Source organism: Artemia sp. Qi Xiang Cuo, chromosome 10 (assembly GCF_049724085.1).
Source record: "Artemia sp. Qi Xiang Cuo chromosome 10, ASM4972408v1, whole genome shotgun sequence".
Taxonomy (NCBI): domain Eukaryota; kingdom Metazoa; phylum Arthropoda; class Branchiopoda; order Anostraca; family Artemiidae; genus Artemia; species Artemia sp. Qi Xiang Cuo.
Window position 1 is genome coordinate 2,309,180 of NC_142803.1, and position 13,065 is coordinate 2,322,244.

Sequence of the window (13,065 nt, forward strand, 5' to 3'; positions counted from 1 at the left end):
ACACACACACACACACACACACACACACACACACACACACACACACACACACACACACACACACACACACACACACACACACACACACACACACACACACACACACACACACACACACACACACACACACACACACACACACACACACACACACACACACACACACACACACACACACACACACACACACACACACACACACACACACACACACACACACACACACACACACACACACACACACACACACACACACACACACACACACACACACACACACACACACACACACACACACACACACACACACACACACACACACACACACACACACACACACACACACACACACACACACACACACACACACACACACACACACACACACACACACACACACACACACACACACAGTGACACTTTTCAACCTTGAAACCAGGAAAATCTGACCAGCCTCTCTTACGGGTATTCAGCTTTATTTTATCCGACAGAACTGCAACGGATGCAGCCGTTTTCATACTAAGCACCAATTCTAGCAAATAACAATTCAAATCGGGAAGCCGGTCAGATTTCTGTGAAATCTAAATCCATTATGTCAAGCATAAATATTCTGTGATTCCTAAATCTATTTATATCCCTCCTAAATCTATTATGTCAAGGCTGAGTGTACCTTGTCAAGCCAAAATCTACTATTTTTAACCTAAGTCTACTATGTCAACCTTAACATACTGTGTGCACCTAAGTCTACTAATTCTACTGTGTCAAGCCTAAATCTGTTCTGTAAGGCTTAAATCTGCCATGTCAAACCTAGGCCTGCTTTGTAAAGCCTAAATCTACTCTGTCAGGCCTAAATCTAATATTTCAAGACTAAGTCAGGCATATTTATAAGGTCGTAAGCCATAGCTATCAGTCAGGCATAGTTATTGGGCAGTCAAATAAGCTTAACAAAGTGGCTATAAAAAAAATTCGATCAGATGAGTTTTAGGAAAAATTCAACATCGCCGCCGCGCCGCCGGTAAGATGTCAGTGGCGTGATGAATGTTGACCCCAAAAATTAATGTTTCCATCAGTCTTTCTCAAATCACAGCTTAAATTTATATTAGATTTGAGCCTATTCATGAGTTCAAAACTTAACAAGTCGCTGGCTGGAAACTGGTCTTCTTCGTTATTCATCAAGAGAAGCAGAAATCTGGTAGATAAGAAAGGGCTGTGGCATTTCAGAACCCTTGCATAATAGTTGAAGTATCTATTAGCTATGTATTCTCTACCATAAGTAATTACCAAAAATAGTAATTTTTCTCCATCGAGCATTATTGCATACAAAACTTAAAATACCGTATGACAAAATTTGTCAGTTATCTCGGTAAAAACTTTGAATAAAAGTTTGAACTTAGAAGCTTAATTTTTTTAAAATGCCCTTTGCCTTTATCTGTTTTGTCACCTTTAGAACAGTTGAAATGGGTGACTTTGATATTGATTGTTTTCTTTTGCTCTTTTGGATTCATAAAAAGCCTTCCTTGTATTAGAAACTGGTTTTTAATAACAACTTGAAAAAAATACATTTTAAAGTTTTTTTTTACTTCTTTATAGAATATATGTCATGTATGCTAAGGCTGAACTGCTGCTTTTTTTATTGCTTTTCGCTACTCTTTTGGATATTACTCATTTTTTCTTTTGGGGATTCAATTCAAATTATAAACTCATAAGCAACTAATATCAGATAAATTATAAACTACATCTAAAAGGATTAAATTTATCAAATTAAAAAACACATGATGAACACTTCACATGAGAACACTTCAATTACAAAGAAACAAAAAACACTTAATGGTTTATTCGGTATGAAGAAAAATTAAGTGCCAGCTATTATCTTAAGTAAAAAAATGAAAAGCTCATCCGTTTTGAATGTAATTAAATGAAATAATGTGCTGACTGAAGTGGCTCCATGAATATGTTGAGATTTTCTTTCTAGTTCGTCACTTTCAATACAAGCAAAATGTTAGGAGACTTAGTACGAGTCATTGAGTTTAAGCTTTGATTTCCAAATGCTCACAAAAAATACCAAATTTAAGAAAGTCGCAACAATTAGTCACCTATGGCTAAAATCCTCAAAGACTCATCTTTGATCCCCACCCAGGCTCAAAGCTTCTGCTATGGTCATTTCCATGGAAATCTTCAAAGAGATTCTTTTTAAAATAGCTTTCAAGAGTAGTTAGGGGTATTTACCCTTTTTTGCTTTTCTTCAAAGCTTTGAAAAGAGTGTTATAATATTCCAAAAGTTGCATTTGTTATATTTGTGCATATTTTTGGTCATCATTTTTGGGTTGATCAAATTTTTTAAACCACTGTAGATCCGTATGGACGTTGGAACGTCTAGTGCCCTGAGGTCATAAGACTGTCAAAGACACCTCCTTGAACCTCCCAAATTGAAAGCTTTTATTATGACCTGGCCTTGTAACTTGGGCACTGGACCAAGAACGCCATTGTCACTCGAGTGCAACGTCAGGTGGGGATGTCGGTATTTGTTTCGCCACACCACTTCTATTTAGTGTGAATCTACCTGGTACCTATGAATGAATGTTTCCAAAGTAGACTCGTTTCCTCAATAAGAAAAAAACGGGTTGGACGCATGTATCCTTTTCCCTTTGGACGATAAAACTATACAAGTGCTGTATCAAGTATAACTCACGAAAATCTTGTTAACTATTGTCAACTTTTTGGCATCCCTGCTTTCAATAAAAAAAAATCACGGTACTATCACTTAAATATAATAACTCCCTATGCCCCCCCCTTTGGATACCATCTTGATAGGATACTGTCTCTGATTTAAATAAAAAAATAATTAACTTATTCGCATACCTGCTTTCAAAAAAATTTCGAGGCATTATCATTTAATATGATAGCTCCCTATCCCCCTTCCCCCTCTGGATACCACCCTGATAGGATGTCCTCTCTGATTTAAATTAAAAAAAAAAACTTTTTGGCATCCCTGCTTTCAATTAAAAAAAATTTCGAGATATTATCATTTGAATGTAACACCTCCCTACCCCCTACCCCCCCCCCCTTCTGGATGCCACCTTGATTGGATACCGTCTCAGCTTTACATTAAAAAAATAATTTACTTAATAATTCATTAGGTCACTATATGGTTCAAAAAAATATGCAAAATAACGTTAAACAGCTTAGTGGTCCTTGAAAAAAAAAATGGAGGGTAGGAGTAAAGGGGTACAAAGACAACAACAAAAAAGTCAAAATTATTCAGATATACATCAAATTATTGGAAAACTGAGTCATAGATTTGCTGTGGCATTCAAAAAGATCCAAAGAACCTAATTAAAAGGGAGCACACACACAAGCGTAATTAGGTCAGTAGCCTATGAGAAATCGCAAATTACCCAAGACAATGAACAAGTCCCAATGGGGGCCTTGGGTCTATCAAAATATTTCAATGGTTTCCCAGGGAATTTGATATCATTTTCTTCTTTCTCCACTTCAAATGACAAAAAATCTTTTTGGCATCCCTGCTTTCAATAAAAGAAATGAGGTATAATCATTTAAAAATTATAGCCCCCTATCTCCCCCCTATAGGCATTAATTTACGATCTTTTTATGAATAATATTTTTGGGGTAGCTTCCGTTTCAATCTTTAGTTGCCCAACCTTGTACATAGCTTAGTCTACAGCTAAATTTTATCTCAATAGAAGGGGTTTTTTTGGAGGGGGGGGGTAAAATTTTTTCAGAAACAAGATTGTATTTTATTCAATCTATCAGGTATTCAACAATTGAGTATTAAATCTTAAGACAATCTTATCTAAAAACAACAAAAGAAAAAAATTCTGCAAACTTGCAATTCAGCTGTGGAAACAATCTGTCGGCTATCAATTTCAAAATCCAACTGAAGGCTGAAGCTGTATATTAGTGAATGCGTTCTTTAATTCTATTCAACTTGAAAATAAAATTCTTGACTACGAATGATGTTAGAAATAGCAATTGGGAAACTGCATTCGAAATAATTTAAACTCATTTTAATAAAGACGATACTTTTTGTCCACATATGAAGAAATGTGTATATTGCAATATTTGCAATTGCTTATTGCATCTGTCTGGTTTTTATGCAAAGTAACAAAAGAGACGAAAATTAACGAACAATAGAGTATTGAAGAATATGGTATGCAAATTAATATTTGGCAGGGTAAGTCACTGGTGATAAATCGCTAGGGGTGGCACCGTGATTGCGTGATTTTCTGGGATTTTGGGAACCGATTTTTTTTTGGTGGGCGATGCAATGATTTTTGAGGGAATACCTAAAAATTTGGGGACCGTGCAAGCCCTGCTTGATTTATAATCAGGAAAATCAAAATACTAAACCACACGAGAAAGAAAAGCTCCGACTTTGCGGTTGACGCAATAGAGAATTGTCGCAAAACTAATTTAAAGCCAGCCGCCGTCGTCTTTAGCCGAACGCCATAGGCTTTAGCGGCGGCGGCACGCTTGCGGCGCACCGGTGGCGTAGCAACACTTTGGTGACGGTCGACCGGGCCTCTCGTCGGCGGCGTTTGGTCGATCCGCCGGCGCGGCACTGGGGTTTAACTAGGACGTCCAAATTTTACCAAAAGTGGTACAATTGTACCACGTTGGCAATGCTGCTAAGGACTTGTATTAATATTAGTGATTTTTTTCCCATTATCTAAATGAAGAATTATACCGTTTTCTCAATACTTTCACCTCGTCTTAATTGTAAATAGAAAGGTTGTGTTGTTTAAGAAATTCTTTATGCGCCTTATATCATATTTATTTTTATTTTGTCATTTTTAACAAAGAATCTACATCTCAACCACTGTGAAAAGTCTATATAAATGAACTTGAGATCCATTAGAGGAAAATTCCAGTTATCTTCTATGCTCTTGTTATTTTCACAATTTAGATAACCCAAAAATGGCTCCACGTCACTGGAATCACTTGCTCATAGATTACTATTTGTTTTTGCATTTTTACCGCGCGTGAAGCCGATTGATAAAGGATCTTTTTTTCGTCGATAAAGGATCTCGGACGTGAAGCTAAAATATTCAAACTTTCAATATTACAAGAACCTTTTTTTGTCATTGTCCTATTGGGGTGTTTTTCTCTATCTTCATTTCGTTTTCATCTTACTTAGCATATATTGATTTCGAGGAGCTAAAACGATGTGAAAAATAATAAAATTCAAAAATTGTGTAGTTTTATCTGAAATGACAAAAGGGAATGTATATTCAAGACATCCTAGGACATAGTACACCTTCTTGAAAGTGTAGAAACGCAAACCATAATCTTCTAGGAAGTGATTCTAGTGACCTAAGCCCAGTCTTGGACTATACTGGTAACAGTAATAACGTACAAATTACATGATGTTCCTTTTTGTTGATGACAATATCATAGATGTAGATGGGTCCCAGTAGATGGGATACAGATTACATCTCCAAACTATACAAAGAAAATACTAAATTTTCTTTTATATTTATGTGTATTAAAAAAAAAAGATATACCACACACAGGAAAAAGCCTTTGTTTTTTTTTTTAGCTGGAACCTGGCAAAACAATTAATACTATTTACCACTCCTGAGTAAATGTCATATGCAGATTATTTCAATTCTTGAAAAGCTGTTTTAAAACGTGTTTCAAATTTCATTACTCGTTGGTTCGCTCTTTACTAGGAAGACTCTTTACTAGTACCAAGCAATGGAGAAAAGGAAACACCATCAGTGATGAAAGGAAACACCCTCAGTGATGGAATCACCATCAGTGAAACAAAAGGAACACCATCAAAAGGAAACACCACAAGTGATGGTGAACAAAAGGAAACACCATCAGTGATGGTGAACAAAGGGAAACACTATCAGTGATGAAAAGAAATACCATCAGTGATGACAGGAAAAATCATCAGTGATATGATTTTCTTAGACTTTAAAAAAAGCACTGAAAAGATGCACCACTAGATATAAACATTAACTTTCAAATGAGCCATTATACAACTCTGTACGAAGTTCCAGCGTCCTTCTAGCGCCAATAAAAAAAGGCCATTGCCATCTCGCACCCCTTTTTCCTAAAGTTTCATCTGATTGAATTTTTTAGATGGCCATTTTATTAAGCTTATTTGACTACCTAATAACAATGCCTCACTGATAAATATGGCCTACAACTTCATAACTATGCCTGACTTAGGCTTAACATAGTAGATACAGGCTTGTCATAGTAAATTTAGTCTTGAAATAGTAGATTTAGGCCTGACAGATTAGATTTAGGCTTTACATATCAGGCCAAGATTTGACATAATAGATTTTAACCTGAGAGAATAGATTTAGGCTTGACACAGTAGAATTAATAGACTTAGGTGGACACAGTAGACTAAGGTTGACATAGAAGAGTCAGGTTAAACATAGTATATTTAGGCTTGACAAAATACACTCAGGCTTGACATAATAGATTTAGGCGTGATATAAATAGATTTAGGATTAAAAGAGTATTTATGCTTGATATAATAGATTTAGATTTGACAGAATAGACTTAGGCTTGTCATAGTAGACTTATGAGTGGTCCTCCCCTAGACCACTGAACGCGTCCTCCCACAGAACACCCAGCAGATATGTAGGGAGTATCCATAGGAGGCACGGCTCAAGGGGAACCTTGTCCCTGGAGATCCAAAATAAAATCTGAGAAACCCTCGCCCAGGGCCGTAAATACAGGTAAAAATCAAGAAATCACATCAAATGTACACTCAGCAGGTCCCATTTGCGTGCACACACTTGCCCTGAGTTACAAACTTTCTCACGTAAATGGGTTAAATTGCATAATGATGCAGAACACCAACGTAAGAGGATCTTCTATAGGAGGACAACCAAAGCAGGGTGCAAGATCTAGGACTAATGGCAACGGCCTCTGCAAAGGGATGCCTTTAACCTGTTGGGGCACCCACCAAACTGTGGATTTTGCGGTAAACTCTATTTGCACTTGAGGAGTGGCGTCAATTTAAGATATTATAGCCTAGTAAACGGCCCAGCATTCACACAGGATTCTGATTATATATAATTCTTTTGGTCTTGGCCTGTTTTGGGCCGACAAACTTCTTCCCAGCTAATATATCTACTTTGGGTTACCTCTTCATAGTCACATATTACTTGTGGGCATGAATATGTAATGAGTTGGAGGTAAGAGGAGTAGAGGTGACCCTATTGATCCCAGGACTCACCCATGCTGCCACCTATAACTTTTTTTTACATAGTTTATGTCTGTTTGTTGTCAGTGAGAATTTGAAAAACAGGAATTTTGTCACATTTATGGATGGTTTTATGGATTTTGTCAGTGAGAATGAAAAAACAGGAACTTTGTCACATTTATGTCTGTTTTCATGGATGGTTATGTGTGTTGGTCAATTTATTTGATGGTTTTATGGATTATGTCAGTGGGAATGGAAAAACAGGAACTTTGTCACTCCCTTCCTGTTGTTGTTCGATGCAGATGTTATGAGTTTCCACAAAACAGTTAATGACACTTCCTTCTTGTTGTCATTCGATGCATATGTTATGAGGTTCCGGGAGATCGCGTGTTTCCAATATTGATTGTTCAAGCCAAATGTTATGAGTTTCCGGGGAACACCTGTGCTGTCAGTCATTAATCAAATTCTTTCCGGGCAACAGTTAATTAATGTCTGACAGATGACGTAAAGTTAATTAACGTATTTGGAGTTCGACCAGAATTGTTTCCGAGGCAAAGTTTAGATCACACATGACAGATGATGTCATGATTGATTGAATTGTCTCCGGCGCGAAGTTTATTAATGTCTGGAGTTCTTCCAGAAGAATCGTTTCCGAGGCAAAGTTTAGATCTTAGCGATGAATTGTTTTAGCGCGGGAATCAGGTTTCCAAATAATTGAAATGCGCCAGCGCAGGGATGCCAAACAAAAGGAACATGCTGAAATTTCGTTTAGGGATAATTTTGGCGAAACCGTTTTAGCTATTTTATGGAATTATTTCGACGAAACAGTTAGAGACATTTTAAAAGATGATTTTTGAAGAGATTTTAGAAGAGAATTTAATGGCGAAACTCTTTGGTCGTTATAATACATAAGTTCCATTTGAACAGTGTTGTGAGGTCCTCTACCACAACCCCAAAGGGTTCAAATCCCCCTACCCCAACCCCAAAGGGTTGCAATCCCCCTACCTCAACCCCGAAGGAAGCCCCTGGTCCTAAAGGGTCCCCCCAAGCTCCCAAAGGGCCCCCAGACCCCCAAAGGCTCTCCTCGGGCCCCCAAAGGCCCTTCCCCGGTCCCAAAAGGTTCACCGGGACTTTCAAAGGACCCTTCGACCCTCCAGGGCCCCCTAGCCCCCCGAAGGCCCTCCTCCGGTCCCCAAAGGTCCCCCGGACCCCCAAAGGCCCTCCCCGATCCTCAAAGACCCCCCCCAGGCTCCCAAAGGGCCCCCGAACCCCCAAAGACCCGCCCCCAGTCTCCAAAGGTTCTCTGGACTTTCAAAGGGCCCCCGGCGCCCCCACCGGCGCGTCAGCCCCCCTTATCCTACTTTTTAAGGCTTTATTATATCTGTTCAGAGAAAAGTATTTTGTTTGAGAATTATTTCGGCGAAAGAGTTAAATACATTTTGGAATATGACTTTCTAAGGGATTTTAGAAGAGGATTTGAGGGTTAAACTCTGTGGTCGTTATAATACACAAGTTCCATTTGAAAAGTGTTGTGAGGTCCACTACCCCAGCCTCAAAGGGTTCCAATCCCCCCAACCCCACCCCGAACGAAGCCCCCGGTCCTCAAAGGTTCTCTGGGCTTCCAAAGGGCCCCCGCGCCCCAAAAGGCCCTCCCCGGGCCCCCAAAGGTCCACCCCCGGCCCCAAAGGCCCTCCCCCGGTCCCCAAAGGTCCACCGGGCTCCCAAAGGACCAATCCGTCGTCAAAGGCCTCCAGACCCACAAAGGCCCTCCCCGGGCTCCCAAAGGGCCACCCAGCCATTGGTTTAGTTTTAGTTAAAAGTATAGAGTATTTTAGCTTAGAGTCTTAGCTTAGAGTTTTTTTTTGTTAGAGTTTTAGTTTAGTTTAATTTTAGTTAAGAGTTTGAAGTTTTACCTTTGAGTTTCACTTAGAGTTCTAGTTTAGTTTAGTTTTAGCTAAGATTTTAGAGTCTTTAGCTTAGAGGTTTTGTTGAAGTTCTAGTTTAGTTTAGTTTTAGTTAATAGTTTAGAGTTTTATATTAGAGTCTTAGATTAGAGTTTTTGCTAGAGTTCTAGTTTAGTTTAATTTTAGTTAAGAAATTGATGTTTTACCTTTGAGTTTCAGTTAGAGTTCTAGTTTAGTTTAGTTTTAGTTAAGAATTTAGAGTTTTTAGCTTAGAGTCTTAGCTTAGACTTTTTGTTGAAGTTCTAGTTTAGTTTAGTTTTAGTTAATAGTTTATAGTTTTAGATTAGAGTCTTAGCTTAGAGTTTTACGTTAGAGTTCTAGTTTAGTTTAAGTTTTAGTTTAGAGTTTTGAGTTTTAGCTTAGAGTCTTAGATTAGAGTTTTTTTGTTAGAGTTCTTGTTTAGTTTAATTTTAGTTAAGAGTTTGATTTTTTTTCCTTTGAGTTTCAGTTAGAGTCTGTTTAGTTTAGTTTTAGTTAAGAGTTTGGTGTTTTACCTTAGAGTCTTAGCTTAGAGTTTTAATGTTGAGTTCTAGTTTAGTTTAGTTTTAGTTAAGATTTTAGAATTTTAGCTTAGAGTCTTGCTTGGTTTTTGCTAGAGTTCTAGTTTAGTTTAATTTTAGTTAAGAGTTTGATTTTTTACCTCTGAGTTTCAGTTAGAGTTCTAGTTTAGTTTTAGTTAAGAGTTTGGTGTTTTACCTTAGAGTCTTAGCTTAGAGTTTTTAGTTAGAGTTCTAGTTTAGTTTAGTTTTGGTTAAGAATTTAGAATTTTAGCTTAGATTATTAGCTTAGAGTTTTTTTTTATATTTCTATTTTATTTTAGTTTTAGTTAATATTTTATAGTTTTTGCTTGAAGTTTTAGTTTGAGTTTTTAGTTTTAGTTAATAGTTTAGTTTAGTTTTAGCTTAGAGTCTTAGCTTAGAGTTTTTGGTAGAGTTGAAGTTTAGTTTAGTAAAAGTTAAGAGTTTATAATTTTTTCTTAAAGTCTTAGCTTAGAGTTTTTGTTAGATTTTTAGTTTAGTTTAGTTTTAGTTAATAGTTTAGATTTTTAGCTTAGAGTGTTTGCAGAGAGTTTTTGTTTGACTTTTAGTTTATTTTAGTTTTAGTTAAGAGTCTGATTTTTCAACTCTGAGTTTAAGTTAGAATTCTAGTTTAGTTATTTTGAATAGTTTGGGGTTTCACATTAATTTCGAATCGTTTTCTTTTTAGCTAGATCAATATTTTAGTTTATTGTTGGTTAATAGTCTATTAATTTCTCACAGAGTGTTAGCTTAGAGTTTTTTTTTATAGTTCGATGTTATTTAGTTTTGTTCACTAGTTTAGTTTGTTTTTTGTTGTTTTTTTGTATTTTATTTTTAGTTAAGATTTTGTAGTCTTATATTATATTCTTAGACTATAGTTTTTTGTATAGTTTAAGTTTAGTTTATTAAAATTTAAGCGTTTATATTTTTAGCATAAATTATTATATTAGAGTTTTTGTTAGAGTTTTAGTTTATTTTATTTTTATTTAAGACTTTAGAGTTTTATATTAGAGTTTTAGCAGAGAGTTTTTGTTCTAGTTTTAGTTTAGTTTAGTTTTAGTTACGAATTTAGAGTTTTAACATAGAGTCTTAGCTTTAAGTTTTTGATAGATTTATATTTTGGTTTTAGTTAATAGTTTAGAATTTTATCTTATAGTATTATATTGGAGTTTTATTCTAGATGTCTTATTTGTTTTACTTCTAGTTTATAGATTAGAGTTTTTATATCAGAGTCATATCTTAGAGTTTTCTTTTAAGTTTTATTTTAGCTTTAGTTAATAGTTTAGAGTTTCAAATTACATCCTTATCATAAAGGTTTTGTTAGATTTGAAGTTTAATTTAGTAATAGTTAATATTTTATAGTTTCAGCATGGAATCTTATCTTAGATCTTTAGTTATAGGTCTATTTTAGTTTAAACGAAGTTAGTAGTCTTAAGTTTTAACTTAGAGACATAGCTTAGAATTTCAGTTTATTTTATTTTCATTTAATAATCTAGAGTTATTTAGATTAGATTCTTAGTTCATTGTTTTTGTTAGATTTCTAGTTTAGTTTTATTTAAGAGTTTGTTGTTTTAACTTGTAGTTTTTTTTGAAGTTCTATTTTAATTTAGTTTTATATAAGAGTTTATAATTTTATCTTAGAGTATTAGCTTAGAGTTTTTTGTTAGAGTTCTAGTTTATTTTAGTTTTATTTAAGAGTTTAGAGTTTTTAGCTGAGAGTCATAGCCGAGAGTTTTTGTCAAAGTTCTAGTTTAGTTCAGTTTTCTTTAAGAGTTTATAGTTTGAGCTTAGTCATATATCATATTTTGTTCTCGAGTTGAATTTTATTTTAGCATTATCTTATAGCTTATAGTTTTTAGAATGGAGTATAACCTTAGAGTTTTTGTTAGACTTCTATTTCACTTTTGATAAATTTCAGGATATTGAGTTTTAAACTGGTGACACATCTTAGATTTTTTGTTAGAGTCGTAGTTTATTTTATTAATATTTAATAGTTTAGAGTTTTAGGATTTAGTCTTAGCTTATAGTTTTTGTTAGAGTTCTAGTTTATTTTAAACATATTTAAGAGTATGGATTTTTAAAATAGATATATTTCTTGGAAATTTAGTTTAGCTTAGTAATATTTAAGATTTTAGAATTTTAGATTTGAGTCCTAGCCTAGAGTTTTTGTTACAATTTTGATTTAGTTCTGTTATATGTAAGAGTTTTGTATTTTACAACAGAGAATTAGCTTAGAGTTCTATTTAAGTTTATTTTTAGTCAATAATTTAGAGTGTTAGCTTAGAGTATGATCTGAGAGTTTTTGCTAAATTTCTAGTTTAGTTTAAATTGCGAGTTTATATTTTTATCATCGATTCTTATCTCGGAGTTTTTATTAGAGTTCTAGTTTAGTCTAGTTTTAGTTAAGAGTTTAGTGTTTTAAGATTATAGTCTTAGTTTAAAGTTTTGCTAGGTTGAAGTTAGTCTAGTTTTAGTTTAGTTTAGAGTTTCAGCTAGAGTCTTAGACTTAGAGTTTTAGTTAGAGTTTTAGTTTACTTTCGTTTTAGTTAAGAGTTTAGAGTTTTAGCTTAGAGTCTTAGCTTAGATTTTTGTTAGAGTTCTAGTTTAGTTTAGTTTTAGTTAAGAGTTTAGAGTTTTTAGCTTAGAGTCTTAGCTTAGAGTTGTTGTTATAGTTATAGTTTAGTTTATTTAGAGTTAAGAGTTTGGTGTTTCACCCAAGAGGCCTGTCTTAGAGTTTTAGGCTATTTTAGCTTAGCTTAAGAGTTTTGACTTTTAGGTAAGGATCGCATCTTAAGGGTTTTGATAGAGTTCTAGTTTAGTTTAGTTTTAGTTAAGAGTTTATCGTTTTTAGCTTATAGTCTTAGCTTAGAGTTTTGTTGAAGTTCCAGTTTAGTTTAGTAGTTTAGAGTTTTATGCTTAGACTTAGAGATTTTAATTAGAGTTCTAGTTTAGTTTAGTTAGCTAAGAGTTTAGAGTTTTAGCATAAAGTCTTAGCTTAGAGTTTTTGTTAGAGTTCTAGCTTAGTTTAGTTGTAGATAAGAACTTAGAGTTTTCGCCTAGAGTCTTATCTCAGAGTTTGTGTTAGAGTTCTAGTTTAGTTTTAATTAATAACTTAGACTTCTAGCTTATAGTCCTAGATTAGGGTTTTATGTTAGAGTTTTAGTTTATTTTAGTTTTAGTTAAGAGTTTGGAGTTTTTAGCTTAGAGTCCTAGCTTAGAGTTTTTGTTGAAGTTCTAGTTTAGTTTAGTTTTAGTTAATAGTTTAGAGTTTTAGCTTAGAGTCTTAGCTTAGAGTTTTTGTTAGAGTTCTAGTTTAGTTTAGTTATAGTTAAGAGTTTAGAGTTTTAGCATAGAGTCTTAGCTTAGAGTTTTTGTTAGAGTTCTAGTTTAGTTT

General features: G+C 34.7%; 1 protein-coding gene across 1 annotated transcript in view; it reads left to right on the forward strand.

The window, feature by feature from the left end:
- The window catches only part of LOC148947355 (uncharacterized), an 80,032-nt gene that overhangs the window by 5,224 nt on the left and 61,743 nt on the right, over positions 1–13,065 (forward strand). The window contains exon 2 of the mRNA XM_089095774.1: positions 5,691–5,852. Coding sequence (XP_088951900.1) covers positions 5,691–5,852 — 162 coding nt within the window. The remainder of the gene's footprint in view (positions 1–5,690; positions 5,853–13,065) is intronic.